The sequence below is a fragment of the Hippopotamus amphibius genome, chromosome X, assembly GCF_030028045.1.
Source record: "Hippopotamus amphibius kiboko isolate mHipAmp2 chromosome X, mHipAmp2.hap2, whole genome shotgun sequence".
Lineage (NCBI taxonomy): Eukaryota > Metazoa > Chordata > Mammalia > Artiodactyla > Hippopotamidae > Hippopotamus > Hippopotamus amphibius.
Genome location: NC_080203.1, coordinates 77,146,579 through 77,169,350, shown reverse-complemented (window position 1 = coordinate 77,169,350; position 22,772 = coordinate 77,146,579). Strand labels below are relative to the sequence as shown.

General features: G+C 37.2%; 1 protein-coding gene across 1 annotated transcript in view; it reads right to left on the bottom strand.

Moving 5' to 3' along the window:
- TEX11 (testis expressed 11) overlaps window positions 1-22,772 on the bottom strand; it is a 338,452-nt gene that overhangs the window by 204,612 nt on the left and 111,068 nt on the right. Inside the window, exons 11-12 of the mRNA XM_057717635.1 lie at window positions 11,685-11,739; window positions 9,119-9,214 (exon numbers count right to left, since the gene is read on the bottom strand). Of these exons, the coding sequence (XP_057573618.1) occupies window positions 9,119-9,214; window positions 11,685-11,739 (151 nt within the window). The remainder of the gene's footprint in view (window positions 1-9,118; window positions 9,215-11,684; window positions 11,740-22,772) is intronic.

Sequence of the window (22,772 nt, the reverse complement as noted above, 5' to 3'; positions counted from 1 at the left end):
TCCTCTACACAGCAGGGGCAGAGCCATACCTAGAAGTATTGGAGGACTTTTTTGTATGCTTATCTTGTTATTTGTTAGTTAAAATTTTTACTGTATATATGTATATGTGGATTTGATTGTAACTGGTATGAGTACTCTTTACTTTCTTTTCTTTGCTCTCTCTTTTTCTCTTCTCATTGGTTTCTTTCCCTATTCTCTTTCTGCAAGTGCAAGTGTGCACATCTTGTGTGATTTTGACTGATTAGAATTGCTTTTACCACCAGTCTTGGGGATCTGTCTGTCCTTTCCCTTTCTTCCATTTCTTCTTCTTTTTTTTTCTTTGCTCTCCTTCTACCTCCTTTTTCTCCATGGCATGCAGCATCCAGGGTCTTGGTGCCCTGGTTGGGGGTCAAACCTGGACCTCTGAGATAGCAGAGTGGAGTCCAAGACATTGGACAACCAGAGAAATCCTCTTCCTATGGAATATTAATCAGCAAGTACTCCCTCAAAGTTCTCATTCTCAACACCAAGCTCCAAATCCAATCAAAGGCCAGCAAGCTTCAGTGACTGACACCTCAAGTCAAACAGAACAGAGATAAGAGGGATTTCTATGAGGCAGCATAGGGAAAGGAGACAGCAAACACTATAAATTAGACAAAATAAGAAAATAAGGAAACACCTTGCAGGCAAAGGAGCAAGATAAAAATATACAAGACCAAATAAATGAAGAAGAAATTGGAAAATTGTCTGAAAAAGAATTCAGAGTAATGATAGTAAAGATGATACAAAATCTCAAAAACAAACTACAGAAAAGACAAGAAACAGTTAATAAAGACCTAGAAAAACTAAAGAGCAAACAAAAAGTAATGAACAACATAATAACTGAGATTAAAAATACTGTAGGCGGTATAAACAGCAGAATAACTGAGGCAGAAGAATGAGTAAGTGAGTTGGAAGATAGAATGGGGGAAATAACTGCCACAGAGCAGGAAAAAGAAAAAAGAATAAAAAGAATGGAAGACAGTCTCAGAGACCTCGGGGATAATATGAAGCACACCAACATTCGAAGAGTAGGTGTCCCAGAAGAAGAAGAAAAAAAGAAAGGGACTGGGAAAATATTTGAGCAGATTATGGTGGAAAATTTCCCCACATTGGAAAGGAAATAATAAACCCAGTCCAAGAAGTGCAGAGAGTCCCATACAGAATAAACTGAAGGAGAAACACATGGAGGCACATATTAATCAAACAAGCGAAAATTAAATACAAAGAGAAACTAATCAAAGTAGCAAGAGAAAAGCAACAAATAACATATAAGGGAAAACCCATAAGGGTAACAGCTGATCTCTCTGCAGAAACTGTGCAGGCCAGAAGGGAATGGCAGGAGATAATTAAAGTCTTGGAAGAGAAAAACCTACAGCCAAGAATACTCTACCCAGCAAGAATCTCATTCCGATTTGATGGAGAAATCAAAAGCTTTACAGACAAGAAACAGCTAAGAGAATTCAGCACTACCGAACCAGCCTTACAACAACTGCTAAAGGAACGCCTCTAGGCAGCAACACAAGAAAAGAAACAGACCTACAAAAACAAACCCAAAACAATTAAGAAAATGGTAATAGAAACATACATGTCAATAATTACCTTAAATGTAAATGGATTGAATGCTCCAACCAAAAGACACAGATGGGATGAATGGATACAAAAACAAGACCCTTATATATGCTGTCTACAAGAAACCCACTTCAGACCTAGGGACACATACAGACTGAAAGTAAGGGGATGGAGAAAGATAATCCATGCAAATGGAAGGCAAAAGAAAGCTGGAGTAGCAATACTCATATCAGACAAATTAGACCATAAGGTAAAAACTATTACAGAGACAAGGAAGGACACTACATAATGATCAAGGGATCAATCCAAGAAGAATATATAACAAGTGTAAATATCTATGCACTCAATATAAGAGCATCTCAATATATAAGGCAAATGCTAACAGCCATAAAAGGGGTAATCGAAAGTTACAAAATACAGTAGCAGACTTTACATCCCACTTTCACCAATGGACGGATCATCCAAACAGAAAATAAATAAGGAAACACAGGCTTTAAATGACACATTAGACCATCTCCACTTAATTGATATTTATAGGACATTCCATCCAAAAACTACAAAATACACTTTCTTCTCAAGTGCACATGGAACATTCTCCAGGATAGATCACATCTTGGGTCACAAATCAAGCCTCAGTAAATACAAGAAAATTGAAATTGTATCAAGCATCTTCTCTGACCACAATGCCATGAGACTAGATATCAATTACAGCAGAAAAACTGTAAAAAATACAAACACATGGAGGCTAAACAATACACTATTTAACAACCAAGAAGTCACTGCAGATATCAAAGAGGAAATCAAAAAATACCTAAAAACAAATGACAATGAAAACACAACAACCAAAAACCTACGAGATGCAGCAAAAGCAGTTCTACGAGGGACCTTTAGAGCAATACAACCCTACCTCAAGAGACAAGAAAAATTTCAAATAAACAACCTAAACTTACAACTAAAACAATTAGAGAAAGAACAAAAAAACACCAAAGTGAGCAGAAGGAAAGAAATCATAAAGATCAGATCAGAAAAAAACGAAAAAGAAATGAAAGAAACTAGAGCAAAGATCAATAAAACTAAAAGCTGGTTCTTTGAGAAGATAAAAAAAATTGATAAAGCATTAGCTACACTCATCAGGAAAAAAAAGGGAGAAGACGCAAATCAACAGAATTAGAAATGAAAAAGGAGAAGTAACAACCAACACTGCAGAAATACAAAAGATCATGAGAGATTACTACAAGCAACTATATGCCAATAAATTGGATAACATGGCAGAAATGGATAAATTCTTAAAAAAGCACAATCTTCCAATCTGAACCAGGAAGAAATAGAAAATACGAACAGAACAATCACAAGTACGGAAGTTGAGACTGTGATTAAAAATCTCCCAACAAACAAAAGCCCAGGGCCAGATGGATTCACAGGTGAAATCTATCAAACATTTAGAGAAGAGCTAACATCTATCCTTCTAAAACTCTTCCAAAATATAGCAGAAGGAGGAACATGCCCAAACTCATTCTACGAGGCCACCATCACCCTGATACCTAAACCAGAAAAAGATGTCACAAAAAAAGAAAATTACAGGCCAATATCAATGATGAAATTAGATGCAAAAATCCTCAACAAAACACTAGCTAACAGAATCCAACAGAACATTAAAAAGACCATACACCATGATCAAGTGCGGTTTATCCCTGGAATACAAGGATTCTTCAATACGTGAAAATCAATCACTGTGATACATCATATTAACAGATTGAAGGATAAAAAGCATACAATCATCTCAATAGATGCAGAAAAAGCTTTTGACAAAGTCCAACTTCCCTTTATGATAAAAACTCTTCAGAAAGGGGGCATAGAAGGAAGTTACCACTACATAATAAAAGCCATATACAACAACCCAACAGCCAACATCATTCTAAATGGTGAAAAACTGAAAGCATTCCCTCTAAGGACAGGAAGAAGACAAGGGTGCCCACTCTCACCACTATTATTCAACATAGTTTTGGAACTTTTAGCCACAGCAACCAGAGAAGAACATGAAATAAAAGGGATCCAAATTGGAAAAGAAGTTAAATTGTCACTCTTTGCAGATGACATGATATTATACATAGAAAATCCTAAAGATGCTACCAGAAAACTGCTAGCACTAATTGATGAATTTAGTAAAGTAGCAAGATACAAAATTCATGCACAGAAATCTCTTGCACTCCTATACACTAACAATGAAAGAGCAGAAAGAGAAATTAAGAAAACACTCCCATTCACCACTGCAACAAAAAGAATAAAATACCTCGGAATAAGCCTGACTAAGGAGGCAAAAGACCTGTACACAGAAAACTATAAGACACTGATGAAAGAAATCAAAGACAATACAAACAGATGGAGGGACATACCATGTGCTTGGATTGGAAGAATCAACATTCTGAAAATGACTATACTACCCAAAGCAATCTACAGAGTCAATGCAATTCCTATCACATTACCAATGGCATTTTTCACAGAACTAGAACAAGAAATTTCACAATTTGTATGGAAATGCAAAAGATCCCAAATAGCCAAAGAAATCTTTAGAAGGAAAGATGGAGCTGGAGGAATCAGGCTCCCTGACTTCAAACTATACTACAAGGCTACAGTGATCAAGACAGGATTGTACTGGCACAAAAACAGAAATATAGATCAATGGAACTGACTAGAGAGACCAGAGATATACCCATGCACATATGGGCACCTTATCTTTGACAAAGGAGGCAAGAACATAAAACGGAAAAAACACAGCCTCTAATAAGTGGTGCTGGGAAAATTGGACAGCTACATGTAAAAGAATGAAGTTAGAACACTTCCTAACACCATACACAAAAATAAACTCAAAATGGACTAAAGAGCTAAATGTAAGGCCAGACACTATAAAACTCCTCGAGGAAAACATAGGCAGAACACTCTATGACATACATCAAAGCAAGGTCCTTTTTGACCCACCTCCTAGAATAATAGAAATAAATTCAAGAATAAACAAATGGGACCTAATGAAACAAAAGCTTTTGCACAGCAAAAGAAACCATAAACAACACAAGAAGACAACCCTCAGAATGGGAGAAAATAGTTGCCAACAAAGCAACGGACAAAGGATTAATCTCCAAAATATACAAGCAGCTCATGCAGCTTAATACCAAAAAAGCAAATAACTCAATCCACAAATGGGAAGAAGATCTAAACAGACATTTCTCTAAAGAAGACCTGCAGAATGCCAACAAACACATGAAAAGATGCTGAACATCACTAATCATTAGACAAATGCAAGTCAAAGCCACAATGGTGTATCACCTCACACCAGTCAGACTGGCCATCATCAAAATATCTAGAAACAATAAATGCTGGAGAGGGTGTGGAGAAAAGGGAACCCTCTTCCACTGTTGGTGGCAATGTAAGTTGGTACAGCCACTATGGAAAACAGTTTGGGGATTCCTTAAAAAAATAAAAATGGAACTACCATATGACCCAGCAATCCCACTGCTGGCCATATACCCTGAAAAAACCATAATTCAAAAAGAAATATGTACCATAATGTTCATTGCAGCACTATTTACAATAGCCAGGACATGGAAGCAACCTAAATACCCATCAACAGATGAATGGATAAAGAAGATGTGGCATATATCTACAATGGAATATTAGCCATAAAAAAGAATGAAACTGAGTTATTTGTAATGAGGTGCATAGACCCAGAGTGTGCATACAGAGCAAGGTAAGCCAGAAAGAGAAAAACAAATACCATATGCTAACTCATATATATGGAATCTGAAAAAAAGGTACTGATGAACCAAGTGACAGGGCAAGAATAAAGATGCAGATGTAGAGAACGGACTTGAGGACACAGGGTGGGCGGGTGGCAAAGGGGAAGCTGGGATGAAGTGAGAGAGTAGCACTGACATATATACACTACCAAATGTAAAACAGATAGCTCGTGGGAAGTTCCTGCATAACATAGGGAGATCAACTCAATGATGGGTGATGACTTAGAGGGCCAGGATAAGGAGGGTGGGCAGGAGTAGTGGGAGGGTGGAGATATGGGGGTATGTATAAATACAGCTGATTCTCTTTGGTGTACCTCAAAAATTGGCACAACAGTGTAAAGCAATTATATTCCAATACAGAGTTAAAAAAAAAAAAAGATACATGTACCACAATGTTCACTGCAGCATTATTTACAATAGCCAGGACATGGAAGCAACCTAAATGTCCATCGAGAGATAAATGGATAAAGATGATGTGGCATACACACACACACACACACACAATGGAATATTAGCCATAAAAAGGAATGAAAATGAGTTATTTGTAGTGCGGTGAATGGACCTAGAGTCTGCCATACAGAGTGAAGTAAGTCAGAAAGAGAACAAATACTGTATGCTAACACATATATATGAAATCTAAAAAAAAATGGTATTGATGAACACAGTAGCAGAGGTAGAATAAAGACACAGAGATAGAGAACAGACTTGAGGACATGGGGAGGTGGGGAAGGAGAAGCTGGAACAAAGGGAAAGAGTAGTATTGACATTTATATACTACCAAATGTAAGATAGATAGCTACTGGGAAGCAACTGCCTAACAAAGGGAGATCAACTCGATGATTGCTAATGACCTAGGGGGTGGGATAGAGAGGGTGGGAGGGATGCTTGGGAGGGAGGCTCAAGAGGGAGGGGATATGGGGATATATGTATAAATACTGCTGATCTGCTTTGTTGTACAGTGGAAACTGGCCAACAGTGTAACGCTATTATACTCCAATAAAGATCGGAAAAAAAAAAAAAGAAATAGAAGGGGAAATAGACAAATCCAGAGTTGTAGTTGGAAATTTAAATATCCCTACCTTCAAAAATTCATAGAACTAAGGGAATACAGGGATATGTGTATAAAAACAGATGATTGAACTTGGTGTACCCCCTCAAAAATAATAAATAAAATTTACAAAAAAAAATTCATAGAACTAGACAAAAACTCAGCAAAGATATAGAAGAACTCAGTATCATCAGTCAGCAGGATGTATATGTGACCCTTGAACAACAGGGTTTGAATTCTGTGGGTCCACTTATATGTGGATTTTTTTCAATAAATGCTACATTACTACATGATCCATGGATGTGGAACTACACATACGATGGTCCCACTATAAAGTTATACATGGCTTTTCAACTGTGTAGGGTGTGGACCCATGTTGTTCAGGGGTCAACTTTAATTGACATTTATACAACACTCCACCCCAAAAGAGCTGAATACACTTTTTTTCCCCAAGTGTCCAGAGGACACTTCATATCAAGATATACTATATCCTGGGCCATAAAACAAACCCTGTTAAGAAGATGAAAAGACAGCCTATAGATGGAGAAAATATTTGCAATTCACATATGTGACAACTCTTATCTAGAATATCTTATCAAACACAAAGGTAGAAGTTGAACAATCCAAGTATGAAATGAACAAGAGTTACGAAGAAACATTTCTCCAAAGTGGAGCACAGGCAAAGGTGTTTACCATCATTAGCCATTAGGAAGTACAGATGGGCAACAAACACATGAAAAGATGCTCAACATCACTAATCATTAGAGAAATCCAAATCAAAACCACAATGAGGTATCACCTCACACCAGTCAGAATGGCCATCAACAAAAAATCTAGAAACAATAAATGCTGGAGAGACTGTGGAGAAAAGGGAACCCTCCTGCACTGTTGGTGGGAGTGTAAATTGATACAGCTACTATGGAGAACAGTATGGAGGTTCCTTAAAAAACTAAAAATAGAACTACCATATGACAGATATTCTTTGAACTATTCTTATTCTTTCAGTCTTTCTCTAGGTTTGAAATTGTTTACAAATAAAACTCCTTTAAGTGTATATTGCCACTGAAATCCTAATGCACCCAGTTCATTGATGTCCACAATCAATAATTAGGCTATTAAATGTGATGTCAGGAGTAATGCTGAAGAACAATTATTATTATAAAAACTGCAACTTCTGCATCCAGTAAACAAAGAAACATGCTGACAAGAAGCCATGTAGGGACTTCCCTGGTGGCGCAGTGGTTAAGAATCGCCCGCCAATGCAGGGACAACGGGTTCAATCCAAGGTCCGGGAAGATCCTACATGCAGCGGACCAACTAATCCCATGTGCCACAGCTACTGAACCTGGGTTCTGGAGCCCCTGAGCCACAACTACTGGGCCCACGTGCTGCAACTACTGAAGCCCGCGTGCCTAGACCCATGCTCTGCAACAAGAGAAGCCACTGCAATAAGACACCCACGCACTGCAACAAAAAGTAGCCCCCACTTGCTGCAACAGAGAAAAGCCCGTGCACAGCACAGCAATGAAGACCCAACACAGCCAATAAATAAATAAATAAATAAATAATTTTTTTTAAAAAAGAAGCCAAGTAGCCAGTATGCAACCTCCTCAGTTGTCTTGGATCCTGTTTTTTATTTAGACTTGCATCTTAGCAAACGCAGAAAAAAAAGGATACAACTTTTGAAAATGTTCATGTATATTAATATTTTTAAATTTAAAATTTTAATATAAAAGAAGTTTTTCAGCATTAAATAACCCCATCCATGTAACATAAATTTCAGGAAATTATAATTCTCTTTGGGCAATTTAATGTTCTGATTTTTTTTTAAAGATGTATTATTTTATTTATTCATTTTTGGCTGCATTGTGTCTTTGTTGATGCATGCTGGCTTTCTCTAGTCATGGCAAGCGGGGCCTACTCTTGGTTGTGGTGCATGGGCTTCTCAGTGTGTGGCTTCTCTTGCTGGGGAGCACAGGCTCTAGGCATGCGGGCTTCAATAGTTGCAGCACGTTGGCTCAGTAGTTGTGGCGCACGGGCTTAGTTGCTCCGCAGCATGTGGGATCTTCCTGGACCAGGGATTGAACTCGTGTCCCCTCCATTGGCAGGAGGATTCTTAACCACTGCACCACCAGGGAAGACCCTAATGTTCTGATTAATTGAACTATTCATTTTCATGCTTCCCATCTTGTTGAGAAATATCTTTTAAAAACTGTCAGTATATTTAATTGCCTTATAGAGTAAAACACATTGGTCCTAACTGAATCTCTTTAAACAGTCATCAGTCTATCAATGTTCCTTGTCCAGGAGTACTGAGGTATTGTATATATGTATATACGTATGTATACGTGTATGTGTGTCTGAGCATGAGCTGAAAGTGAACCATTGATGTTTTTTTAAACTAAATCCCATTATCTGCCTATTTTATCATCATTTCCTTCTTTATCCTAAAATTTATTCATAGCAGAGAACCCTTCCTGTTTCGTGCAAAAGAAATTTCTTTCAAAAATATCTGCTTTCAAAGTATATTTTATTCTTCCTTTCTGTGCTGCAGAAGAGATTGTAACAATCTGTTGTGTAAAAAAAAAACAAGACTTTTGGAGCAAATTTCTAAACTGGATTTCAAAATGTGAATCAATGCTTTCAAAATTTCATTAAGCTAATATTCAAAAGTAAAAACCTCTGATACCTTGTTTGCTAGGTCTATAGCTCCGAGAGCCTTATCAACACATTCTCTCTTGTCCCACTTCAAATAAGCAGTGGCTAGTAACCGTAGAACTTTAGCCTATAATTAAAAATAGAAAGAAAAAAAAACACAGCTGAGGGTTAAATTGCAATACAACAGCTGACTAGCAATTACACAGTGACAGGCATTTCTCAAACCTCAGTCATAATTATGAAATAGCATTTCCTTTAGCAACCACATAGTCTTGGCATATATCTCATCATTATGCTAGTCACACCAAATACTGTCTGAGAATTTTATAGTAATAGCTTATTTAAATTTAATATAATTGTGTTAATATAATTATCTTAACAGTATTTTTGTACTAAAGTACTTTATCATCCCCACTTTAAAAATAAGGAAATTAAAGCACAGCAATATTTAATGTAATCATCTTACCACCTACTGTTTAGGTAGCATTATATTAGGCCTCCATCAAAAGAAATAAATAGAAAGACATAATCCCTCTCTCAAAGTCTTTATAGCCTAGTTCAGATAAACCAATTGGACCAAGGGCACATATACCACCATTTCAGTAGGAACAGATATACTTTCCTATAGAGAAGATTTCTCCCAACTCAACCAAGTTTTAAAATTAAAGTATTTCTTAATTAAGTCAGTTTCTCCAGCCAGGTCTACATTGATAAAGGGAAAAACTCTAGTTAGCATAGACTTATTTAACTACAGATCCATATTTTGAAAGTAGGAGGCCTATTTCAATGAATATTCTGCCTCTAAGTATAATGAAGACGGTAGGACCAGGCAAAGGTGGTCTTCTAACTTAAAAAAAAAACATGTTAAGCACATTAGGGCTCTGTGAATCTTAGAGAAATGACATTTAGGGTGTTATACATTTGAGTTTTTTAATTCAAAAACTAAGATGGGTATAATGTACTTAATATCATTATTATTATTGTGGAGCAACTGTCAACTTATAAACTCCCCCAGAGGACTTTGATGGAGTAAATATGGCATCTCTGAGAAAGACTGTAGCTATTTTGTAACAGTAAAAGGGTCAAATAATCAGAAAGATATAACAAAATGGATGACTCTCAAAACTATTATGTTAAGCAAAAGAAGCCAGACATAAAACAGTAGATACTGTATGATTTCATTTATACAAAGTTCAAGAAAAGCTGAAAATATTATACAGCAATAAAAGTCAGAATAGCGGTTTTATCATGGGAGTAGGGATGGTTATTAACTGGAAAGGTAACTTTTGAGGGTGATGGAAATTTCTGCATCTTGATCTATGTGGTAGTTATAAGACTATACAGATAAGCTGAAATTCATCAGGCTGTACACATTTGATTTGTGCAATTTAGCATACAGATATATATATGTGTATATATATATATAAAGTTATACCACAATAAAGCACTGCTAGCATGAAAGAAAAACTATTTCATAATCTTACTTCTCCATACCTTTCAATATGAATATTAGATTGCAATCACACTTAAATCCTATTTTCCATCTTCATTTCCTCCTCCAGACATCTTCTCATCTAGATCTCTTGCCTGGTATTCCCTTCTCCCTCCCTTTTAACTGTATGAACCCCATCTGCTTTTCAAGGCCTATCTCTTACCAGAAGGCTTCTTCAACTATTCTAGTCAACATTAATATTCCCTTTTTCTGCATGACCTTCTGCATACTTCAGGTCAGTACCACACAGTTTATCACTTATTTTCCCCAAACTGTTTCACTTGTACTCATTTTTTAAATCTTTTTTTTGAAATTTTAATTGAAGTATAAAACACATACAGAAAAAGTTCAAAAATCTCAATGGTACAACTCTGAATTTTCACAAAGTGAACACACATATGTTAACAACACAAAAATCAAGAAACAGAACACTAGTCTCATCTATGTTGTAGCATGTGTCAGAATTTCCTTCCTTTTCATGGCTGAATAATATTCCATTGCATTCACTTGTATTAGCTTCATCCTTTAAACATAAGCTTTTTAAGGGTAGAGGCCACAGTTCATACTTCTCATTTATTCCTCATCAACCACATTGCTAGATATATTGATATACATATATATGTATGTATATAGGTATTCAGTTACATTTTGATTGATAGACTGTAATAATGGTATGAAGCAGAGATGGATATTCAAAAAAAATTCCATTCTTCTATGGCATGTATTAAATTAGTTTTATAACAGATTTATTCACATAATCACATTTTACTTGATTAAATATTAAAATTAACTACCATACCAAGCATGTTCTATCTGGATGGTTACGGGAAACCTAGAATTTTTGAACACGCAAATAAAAGCTAAAACTTATACAGCCAAACACTGTCCTAAGCACTCTACATGTATTAACTCATGGGTATAAGAATCTTCCTGGAGGGTATATTCTATAAGTATATCAACTTTACAGAAACTAACACACTGAGATATTAAATGATGTGCCCAATGAATAATCTACTCACAAATGGACAGACTATTCTAATTTTTTTACAATAACATAAGCTGTATTTCTTCAACCTACTTCTGCAATATTTAACATGATCCTTACCAGCATTTCTGGCCCAACAGAACTCTCATCCATCTTCCCAATATCATAGCTTTGGCTATCATTAAAAAAGGAAAAACATATATATAAATACATATTTATTTCAAATTATATATATTTTTTCAAGATTACATATTACTAAGAAGACGTTATAATTATACTTAATTGCAACTTTTCTATTTTGCACTACATCACATCATTAGCCAATTAATACATAAAAATCAATTGTATAAAGCAATACTTTTTAACTTTAGAAAACTACAATTTCCTCAGGACCTACATCCAATAAATCAACACTATAATTATATTACTGCTCTTTTCCATTTGGCTATATATATACTATAGTAAACTATTTTATATGTGTGTACAAGCCCTTACTTTAAGGGCACATTTTAAAGTGTAAGAAATATATTTTTAAAATCAAGCAAATACAGGAGTTTTCATGGAAACAAATGCTTTAGCAATGTTTATTAAGCTTCACAACACCCTTGTGACGCACAATATTAGTTCTATTTTGCAGCTGAATGAACCAATTTAGCAGTTAAGTGATTTCTAATATTTCCTAGATTGATATTAAAAATGAGAGCAAGGGGCTGGGGAGAAAAGAAATCTGACTTTCAGTTCTCTGCTTTAATTACCATACCACATTATCTATGGGACATTCTGATAACCATATATAATGTATTAATATGAGTCTCAGGTTTTCATAAAAACTTAAAAAGCAAAACAAAGATCACTCACCATAAAATTGCTATTCCAGGGGAGGAAGTCAATAAAATTTTGGTGAACTGGACTAAATTGAAGCCATTACTTTAAAGTATTCCTTTTTAAATACTCTAAAAGACCAAGAGCTACCAAACTGAGTTTTCAGCTTGCTAGCAAAGATATAATGCTGGCCTACATTATAAAGGCCTCACTGTAAGCCCTATCTCATACAGGTCTTTGTACCAACATTAAACCTTCTATTTCCAGTTTTTTAAAATAATCAATGAAAATGGAACTTCTGCAACAGTGGTATTAAGGAGCTCCTGGACGCTCTCTCCCCAGTGAAACAACCATTTGCCTGGAAAAATCATTAAAACAAACAACGATTTAAGGTCTCTGGAAAGTGTCCTAAGGGCATACAGCAAACGGAAAAACATTTATTTTTAAAAAAATCAACTGAATCTCAGTAAGAACAGTGAGCATCTGTGGCATCTGAGCCATGACCTGCTCCTAACCATACCACCTCCATGTGATGGAAGCTACTCCAGATGAGTGCTGTAAAGAAAGTAGGAATTCAGGAGTAAGGGTGGGGAGATGAGCTAAATAGGTGATGGAGATCAAGAGGTACAAACTTCCAGTTATAAAATAAATAAATCATGGGGACAGTACAGTATAGAGAATATAGGCAATAATACTGTAGTAACTTTGTATGGTGACAAATGGTAACTAGACTCATCATGGTGATTATTTTGTAATGTACAAAAATATCAAACACTATGTTGTACACCTGAAACTGACATAATGTTGAAAGTCTATTATACTTCAACTTAAAACAAAAAGAAAGTAGGAATTCTCTCTCCTTCCAGGTCCTAGATTCAGGCTGCCAGTCACTCTTATTTTCCCCAGATCTGTGTCACAGAAGTGCTATTACGGGCAGGCACAATGAGAGGACTGGTCTTCCTTTCCCCACTCAGTTCTCACTGTTAGGGTAAGGGCTCTACCACAGGTGTAACAGCTCAAGAATACTGGGACCCTGATCACCTTCACTCAGACTGACCATTGGGCAGAGGCTGCAGGACAGGAGGACATGCTAAGAAGATTAAGGGCTACCATCTCCCCAACATCTACTAATATAGTAGGGGTGTCACTGCAAGAGTAGCTGCCATGCTCCTGTCCCCAACTGCAGCAGTGGCACAGAGTTTCCACCCAGGGGAAGAAGCAGGCAATAAAGAGGAAGAGCTCAGCATTTCTGCCTAAGGGGAATGACTTTATTTGGAACACAGCAAAGAGAGATTCCTTCCTAAGGGCATAGTCAAAAACAATGGAGATCTTGCTGGTGAGTAATTAAGAAGGGGCTGCTAAGAAAACTATAATCCAAAAAGAAACATGTGCCACAATGTTCATTGCAGCACTATTTACAATAGCCAGGACATGGAAGCAACTTAAATGTCCATCAACAGATGAATGGATAAAGAAGATATGGCACATATATACAATGGAATATTACTCAGCCATAAAAAGGGATGAAATTGAGTTATTTGTAGTCAGGTGACTGGACCTAGAGTCTGTCATACAAAGCGAAGTAAGCCAGAAAGAGAAAAACAAATACAGTATGCTAACTCATACATATGGAATCTAAAAAAATGGTACTGATGAACCCAGTGACAGGGCAAGAATAAAGATGCAGATGTAGAGAACAGACTTGAGGACACGGGGTAGGAGGCGAAGGGGAAGCTGAGACAAAGTGAGAGAGTAGCACTGACATATATACACTATCAAATGTAAAACAGATAGCTAGCAGGAAGCTGCTGCATAACACAGGGAGATCAACTGGATGATGGGTGATGACTTAGAGGGGTGGGATAGGGAGGGTGAGAAGGAGTCACGGGAGGGAGGGGATATGGGGATATATGTATAAATACAGCTGATTCACTTTGGTGTACAGCAGAAACTGGCACAACAGTGTAAAGCAGTTATACTCCAATAAAGAGCTTAAAAAGGGGGGGGGGGGCTGGGCAAATGACGAAGAAGGACATGAAAGGATGCCTAACATCATTAGTGATCAGGGAAAAGGAAAATCAAAGCCTCAATGAGGAATAATTTCACACCCACCAGGATGGTTATAATTAAAAAGACATAAACAACAAGCTCTGCAAGGAAGTGGAGAAACTGGAACCATGATACTACCATGGTGGGAATGTAAAATGGTGCAGCTAATTTGGAAAACAACCTGGCAGTTCCTCAAAAGGTTAAAAAGTTACCATATGACCCAGCATGCTAGGTATATACCCAAGAGAATGTGTTCACACGCAAATTTGTACACAAATATTCATAGCAGCATTTCCATAACAGTCAAAAAGTGGAAAGAACCAAAATGTCTATCAACTGACAAAAGGATAAACAAAAATGTGGTATATCTGCTCAATGAAATTTTACTTAGGCATGAAAAGGAAGGAGGCAACGGCACATGCTACAACATGGATGAACCTTGAAAACATTATGGGAGATGACAGAAACCAGTGTCAAAAGACCAAAAATTGTATGGTTCCATCTATATGAGGTGTCCAAAATAGGCAAATCTATAGAGACAGAACTGGATTGGAGGGTGCCTAGGGCTGAGTGGGGTATGGGGTTTCTCTGCGGTTATTAGAATGTGCTAAAATTGATTGTGGTGATGACTGTGTTCTGAATATACTAAAATTCTGAATATACTAAAAAGCTTTGAATTTTATGCTTTAAACAGAAGAACTGTATGGTATGAGATTTATATCTCAATTAAGCTGTTGAAAAAAGTGAATAGGGAAGCCATAGATTGGAAGACTATTCACAATACACATATCTGAAAATGGGGGGGGGGGGGAGAAGGGGCTGGTAGCTCCAAGATAATAATAGCAACAAGTGAAATAGTAGACAAGCCAGAAGTCTGAACAGAGAGAACCAGGGAAAGAGACAGAGAAGAACAATCCTAGAGTCACACTCATTCCTGGGGATACAGAAGGCTATGCACATGTTCTAAGCTGCACCCATTCAGGAACAATCAGAGGGAAATGTGGGGCTAGAAAGCATTCCTCAAGGCATACACATAACCATCAGCAAAGAGTCTTAAGCCTAAGTGGCTCAAGGGGCCTAAACTGAACCTCTGACCAAACACTGACTGAAAATTAAGCTACTCTAATCCAGGGGTGATGGTAAGGAAGCCAAGCTTAAAAATTAAATCATATTTCCAGTTTATGGTTCCATATGTAAGGAGCTTGGAAGTCACTACTCTACCCTAACAAGTAAAAAACGGAAAGACATTTAAAAATCAGTAACTCTTCTTGGATCCATAATAGAGGTGAGGACACAAGGCAAACCACTACCCCCAAGATTGGAGAAACAGACAGGCAAAAATACAAGGAGTTGCGGCTTAGCCCAAGAGAGATTCACAAGTATCAACTGCCAAGGGAACCCCTGCTAGGGCAGGAAATTGAGAACTGTAGTTGACAGACTGCTGGAGGTTCGGTGTGGAGAACTGAGAGTTAAAAATCCAGGGGGACATAGTTACGGGGGATACCACCAATATTGTCAGATTTATCTTCAGGAGCTGGACCAAATTCCCACAGTAAATATAAAAGAAAAATCCCATTGAGCTTTGTCAAGAAGAGGTGAAAAGGAAACATTTCGAATCAGCCCAGAGCAATCTGCTCTTCTTAACAAGGCCTGCCTTCAGGGGAAACTAATGAACCAGGGCTTAACCTCCTGGGGTAGTATCAGAGCCTAACTGACCTGGGGAAGAGAAATACTCAACCCCAGTCTACTCTAGCCATTCTGTACCACCTAAGAGGGGAGGAAAAAACTGAGAAACACCTGTGAAGTTCACAGTTCAGAGGCACAGGCTTGCCAAAAGACTTTAAACTAGTCACAGGACTATAGACCTCTTTCCCTCCGCACACCTAGCCACCAAATTAATAAAGGCCAATTTACAGCAGATCCTTTTACCAAGTGCATCAAGTCCTGCTACCAAGAAAAAATTACAAGACATACCAAAAGGCAAAAAAACCCCACAATCTGAAGACACAGTATGCATCACAACCAGACATGGCAGTGATGTTGGAATTATCAGGCCAGCAATTTAAAATAACTATGATTAATAAGCTAAGGATTCTACCTACCTCAACATGATAAAGGCCATATATGACAAACCCACAGCAAACAACATCCTCAATGGTGAAAAACTGCAAGCATTCCCTCTAAGATCAGGAACAAGACAAGGATGTCCACTCTCGCCACTACTATTCAACATAGTTTTGGAAGTCCTTGCCACAGCAATCAGAGAAGAAAAAGAAATAAAAGGAATCCAAATTGCAAAAGAAGTCAAACTGTCACTCTTAGCAGATGACATGATACTATGCATAGAAAATCCTAAAGATGCCACCAGAAAACTACTTGAGCTAATCAATGAATTTGGTAAAGCTGCAGGACACAAAATTAACACACAGAAATGTTTTGCATTTCTATACACTTACAATGAAAGATCAGAAGGAGAAATTAAGGAAACAATCCCATTCACCATTGCAACAAAAAGAATAAAATACCTAGGAATAAACCTAACCAAGGAGGTAAAAGACTTGTACTCAGAAAACTATAAGACATGAATGAAATAAATCAAAGACGACACAAACAGATGGAGGGATATACCATGTTCTTGGATTGCAAGAATCAACAATGTGAAAACGACTATACTACCCAAAGCAATTTATAGATTCAATGCAATCCCGATCAAACTACCAAGGGCATTTTTCACAGAACTAGAACAAGAAATCTTACGATTTGTATGGAAATGCAAAAGACCCCGAATAGTCAAAGTAATCTTGAGAAGGAAAGACGGAGTTGGTAGAATCAGGCTTCCTGACTTCAGGCTACACTACAAGGCTACAGGGATCATGACAGTATGGTACTGGCACAAAAAAAGAAATACAGATCAATGGAACAGGATAGAAAGCCCAGAGATAAACTACGGTCAACTAATCTATGACAAAGGAGGCAAGGATATACAATGGAGAAAAGACAGCCTCTTCAATAAGTGGTGCTGGGAAAATTCGTCAGCTACATGTAAAAGAATGAAATTAGAACACTTCCTAATACCATACACAAAAATAAACTCCAAATGGATTAAAGACCTACATGTAAGGCCAGCCACTATAAAACTCCTAGAGGAAAACATAGGAAGAACACTCTTCGACGTAACTAACAGCAAAATCTTTCTTGATCCACCCCCTAGAGTAATGGAAATAAAAACAAAAATAAATAAGTGGGACCTAATGAAACGTCAAAGCTTCTGCACAGCAAAGGAAACTATAAGCAAGACGAAAAGACAACCCTCAGAATGGGAGAAAATAGTTGAAAACGAAATAACAGACAAAGCATTAATCTCCAAAATATATAAACACTTCATCCAGCTCAATATCAAAAAAACAAACAACCCAATCAAAAAATGGGCAGAAGACCTAAATAGGCATTTCTCCAAAGAAGACATACGGATGGCCAAAAGGCACATGAAAAGCTGCTCATCACTAATTATTAGAGAAATGCAAATCAAAACTACAATGAGGTATCACCTCACACCAGTCAGAATGGGCATCATCAGAAAATCTATAAACAGTAAATGCTGGAGAGGGTGTGGAGAAAAGGGAATGCTCTTACACTGTTGGTGGGAATCTAAGTTGATACAGCCACTATGGAGAACAGTATGGAGGTTCCTTGCAAAACTAATAATAGAATTACCATATGACCCAGCAATCCCACTGCTGGGCATATACCCAGAGAACACCATCTTTCAAAGAGACACATGCACTCCAATGTTCATTGCAGCACTATTTGCAATAGCCAGGACATGGAAGCAATCTAAATGTCCATCAACAGATGAATGGATAAAAAAGGTGTGGTACATATATACAATGGAATATTACTCAGTTGTAAAAAGCAATGAAACTGGGACATTTGTAGAGACATGGATGGACCTAGAGACTGTCATACAGAGTGAAGTGAGTCAGAAAGAGAAAAACAAATATCTTATATTAACACACATATGTGGATTATAGAAAAATGGTACAAATCAACTGGTTTGCAAGGCAGAAACAGAGACACAGATATAGAGAACAAACATATGGACAGCAAGTGGGGAAAGCGGGGAGGGTTGGGGGGGAATGAAATGGGAGATCGGGATACCAAATTGTACACTCTAAATATATGCAGTTTATTGTATGTTAACTGTGTCTCAATAAAAGTTCTTAAAAAAATATGCTAAGGGTTCTAATGGATAAAGTAGACAGGTAATGTAAGCAGGGAGCTGGAAAGCCTAAGAAAGAACCAAAAAGAAATGCCAGAGATAAAAAAAAACTCTGTAACAAACATGAAGATTGTCTTTGATGGGACATTTTAATAAACCTGACATGACTGAGGAAAGAATCTATGAGCTAGAGAATCCTTGAAAACAGAAAAGCAAAGAGAAAAAAAGACTGGAAAAGAAAAGAAAAACCAGAATTTCAAAGGACTGTGGGACAACTACAAAAGGTATAATGTAAGTGTAATGGGAATACCACAAGACAAAAGAAAGGAACAGAAGACATATTTGAAACCATAATGATGGAGAATTTCCCCAAATTAATGTGCAATACCAAACCACAGACCCAGGAAGCTCTGAGAACACCAAGCGGGATAAATACCAAAAACTACACCTAGGCATATAATTTTCAACTTACAGAAAATCAACGATACAGAAAGAAACCCTGAAACAAGCCACAGGAAAAACACACCTATCTTAAAAGGTGCAAAGATAAGAATCATATCCAACTTCTTACAAGCCATACAAGCAATAAGAGAGTGGAGAAATCTCTTGCATTCCTATACACTAACAATGAAAGAGCAGAAAGAGAAATTAAGGAAACTCTTTCATTTACCATTGCAACAAAAAGAATAGAATACCTAGGAATAAACTTGCCTAAGGAGCCAAAAGATCTGTATGCAGAAAATTTTAAGACACTGATGAAAGAAATCAAAGATGACACAAACAGATGGAGGGACATACCATGTTCCTGGATTGGAAGAATCAACATTCTGAAAATGACTGTACTACCCAAAGCAATTTACAGATTCAACACAATCCCTATCAAATTACCAACGGCATTTTTCAGAGAACTAGAACAAGAAATCTTACGATTTGTATGGAAACGCAAAAGACCCCGAATAGCCAAAGCAATCTTGAGAAGGAAAAATGGAGTTGGTGGAATCAGGCTTCCTGACTTCAAACTATACTACACAGCCATAGTGATCAAGACGGTATGGTACTGGCACAAAAATAGAAAGGAAGATCAATGGAACAGAATAGAGAACTCAGAGGTAAGCCCAAACATATATGGGCACCTTATCTTTGACAAAGGAGGCAAGAATATACATTGGAAAAAAGACAGCCTCTTCAGCAATCTTCAGAAGGAAAGACAGAGCTGGAGGAATCAGGCTCCCTGACTTCAAACTATACTACAAGGCTACAGTGATCAAGACAGTATGGTACGGGCACAAAAACAGAGACGTAGATCAATGGAACAGAATAGAGAGCCCAGAGATAAATCCATGCACATATGGACACCTTATCTTTGATAAAGGAGGCAAGAATACACAATGGAGAAAAGACAGCCTCTTCAATAAGTGGTGCTGGGAAAATTGGACAGCTACATGGAAAAGAATGAAATTAGAACACTTCCTAATACCATATACAAAAATAAACTCAAAATGGATTAAAGAGCTAAATGTAAGGCCACACACTATAAAACTCCTAGAGGAAAACATAGGCAGACACTCTATGACATAAATGACAGCAAGATCCTTTTTGACCCACCTCCTAGAATCAGGGAAATAAAATCAAGAAGAAACAAATGGGGCCTCATGAAACTTAAAAGCTTTTGCACAGCAAAGAAACCATAAAAAAGACAAGAAGGCAACCCTCAGAATGGGAGAAAATCCTTGCCAACGAAACAACAGACAAAGGATTAATCTCCAAAATATACAAGCAGCTCATGCAGCTTCATACCAAAAAAGCAAATAACCCAATCCACAAACGGGCGGAAGACCTAAAGAGACATTTCTCCAAAGAAGACATGCAGAATGCCAACAAACTCATGAAAAGATGCTCAACATCACTAAGCATCAGAGAAATGCAAGTCAAAGCCACAACGAGGTATCACCTCACTCCGGTCAGAATGGCCATCATCAAAAAATCTAGAAACAACAAATGCTGGAGAGGGTGTGGAGAAAAGGGAACTCTCCTGCACTGCTGGTGGGAATGTAAGTTGGTACAGCCACTATGGAAAACAGTTTGGAGGTTCCTTAAAAAACTAAAAATAGAACTACCATATGATCCAGTAATCCCACTACTGGGCATATACCCAGAGAAAACCATAATCCAAAAAGAAACATGTACCATAATGTTTATTGCAGCACTATTTACAATAGCCAGGACATGGAAGCAACCTAAATGCCCATCAAAACATGAATGGATAAAGAAGATGTGGCATATATATATATAACGGAATATTACTCAGCTATAAAAAGGAATGAGATGGAGCTATATGTAATGAGGTGGACAGACCTAGAGTCTGTCATACAGAGTGAAGTAAGTCAGAAAGAGAAAGACAAATATTGTATCCTAATTCATATATATGGAATCTAAAAATGGTACTGATGTACTCAGTGACAAGACAAGAACAAGGACGCAGATGCAGAGAATGGACTGGAGAACTCGAGGTTTGGGGGGGCAGGGGATGAAGGGGAAGCTGAGACAAAGTGAGAGAGTAGCATCGACATATATATACTACCAACCGTACAATAGATAGCTAGTGGGAAGCTGCTGTATAACAAAGGGAGATCAACTCGATGATGGATGATGCCTTAGAGGACTGGGAAGGGGAGGGTGGGGGGGAGTCGAGGGAGGGAGTGAATACGGGGATATGTGTATAAATACAGATGATTGACCTTGGTGTACCTCAAAAACTGGTACAAGAGTGTAAAGAAATTATATTCCAATAGAAAAAAAAAAAAGGAATGAGATGGAGCTATATGTAATGAGGTGGATAGACCCAGAGTCTGTCATACAGAGTGAAGTAAGCTAGAAAGAGAAAAACAAATATTGTATGCTAACTCATATATATGGAATCTAAAAAAAAAAAAAATGGTACTGATGAGCCCAGTGACAAGAATAAGGATGCAGATGCAGAGAATGGACTGGAGGACATGAGGTTGGGGGGGGGGGGGGTGAATGGGAAGCTGGGATGAAGTGAGAGAGTGGCATAGACATATATACTACCAACTGTAAAATAGCCAGGGGGAAGTTGCTGTATAACAAAGGGAGATCAATTCGATGATGGATGATGCCTTAGAAGGCCGGGACAAGGAGAGTGGGGGGGAGTCAAGGGAGGGAGGGAATATGGGGATATGTGTATAAATACAGCTGATTGACTTTGGTATACCTCAAAAACTGGTAAAAGAGTTTAAAGCAATTATATTCCAATAAAAAAAAAACAAAGAAAATCAAGAAAACCAACAACTGGTGCTTTGAAAAGATCCAACAAATTGCCAAACCTTTAGCTAGACTAACCAAGAAGAGAAAAGACTCAAATTACTAAAATCAGGAGTCAAATAGGGGTGACATCACTACTGATCTCTGGAGAAAGACTATTCATATCTTGTGCCTCAGCTATGTGTCCTTGTATAAATCTCTTAATCTAATTTTCCATTTCCTTATCTGTACAAGATGAAGTTGATCTATATCAGTCATTTTTAAACTGTAAGCAGACAAATCATTTTTTTTTTTCAAACAAAATCTTAGAAGGAAATACTACATAGGAAATTGCTTACAGTATAATTTCTGTGAAGTGAGATGGGGGTCTTAGAGAAGTGTGAATAAGTCTCCTCTTAAAGGAGATTCTTGAAGGTCTTCTGGCAGAACCCAAGGGTACCACAGAACACAGTTTCTTAATTACTGAACTAGATGATCTGCAAGGGTTCTTATAGCTATCAAGTGTTATCTGTAGTAAATTATCTTCTTATTAAAATTGCTACTATGCAATTAGTTATATTTCCACAAGATGGTGCTAATACACTCCATTTTCATTAAAATATGTCTTCTATATGATCATTTTTATAGTTAATAATTTTATCATAGTCTATGATTATATAATACCCTTAACTTTTCAAAGTACTATTGTATTATTTATGCTATCTTCATTAGAAGCCACCTACATAAATAACATTGCACTAATTTTTCAGATGAGTGTATCACAGCACATAGTAGTTAAGTGAGTGACACAAGGTCACACAGTTGATTATTAACAGATTTTCTAATGCTAGCACTGT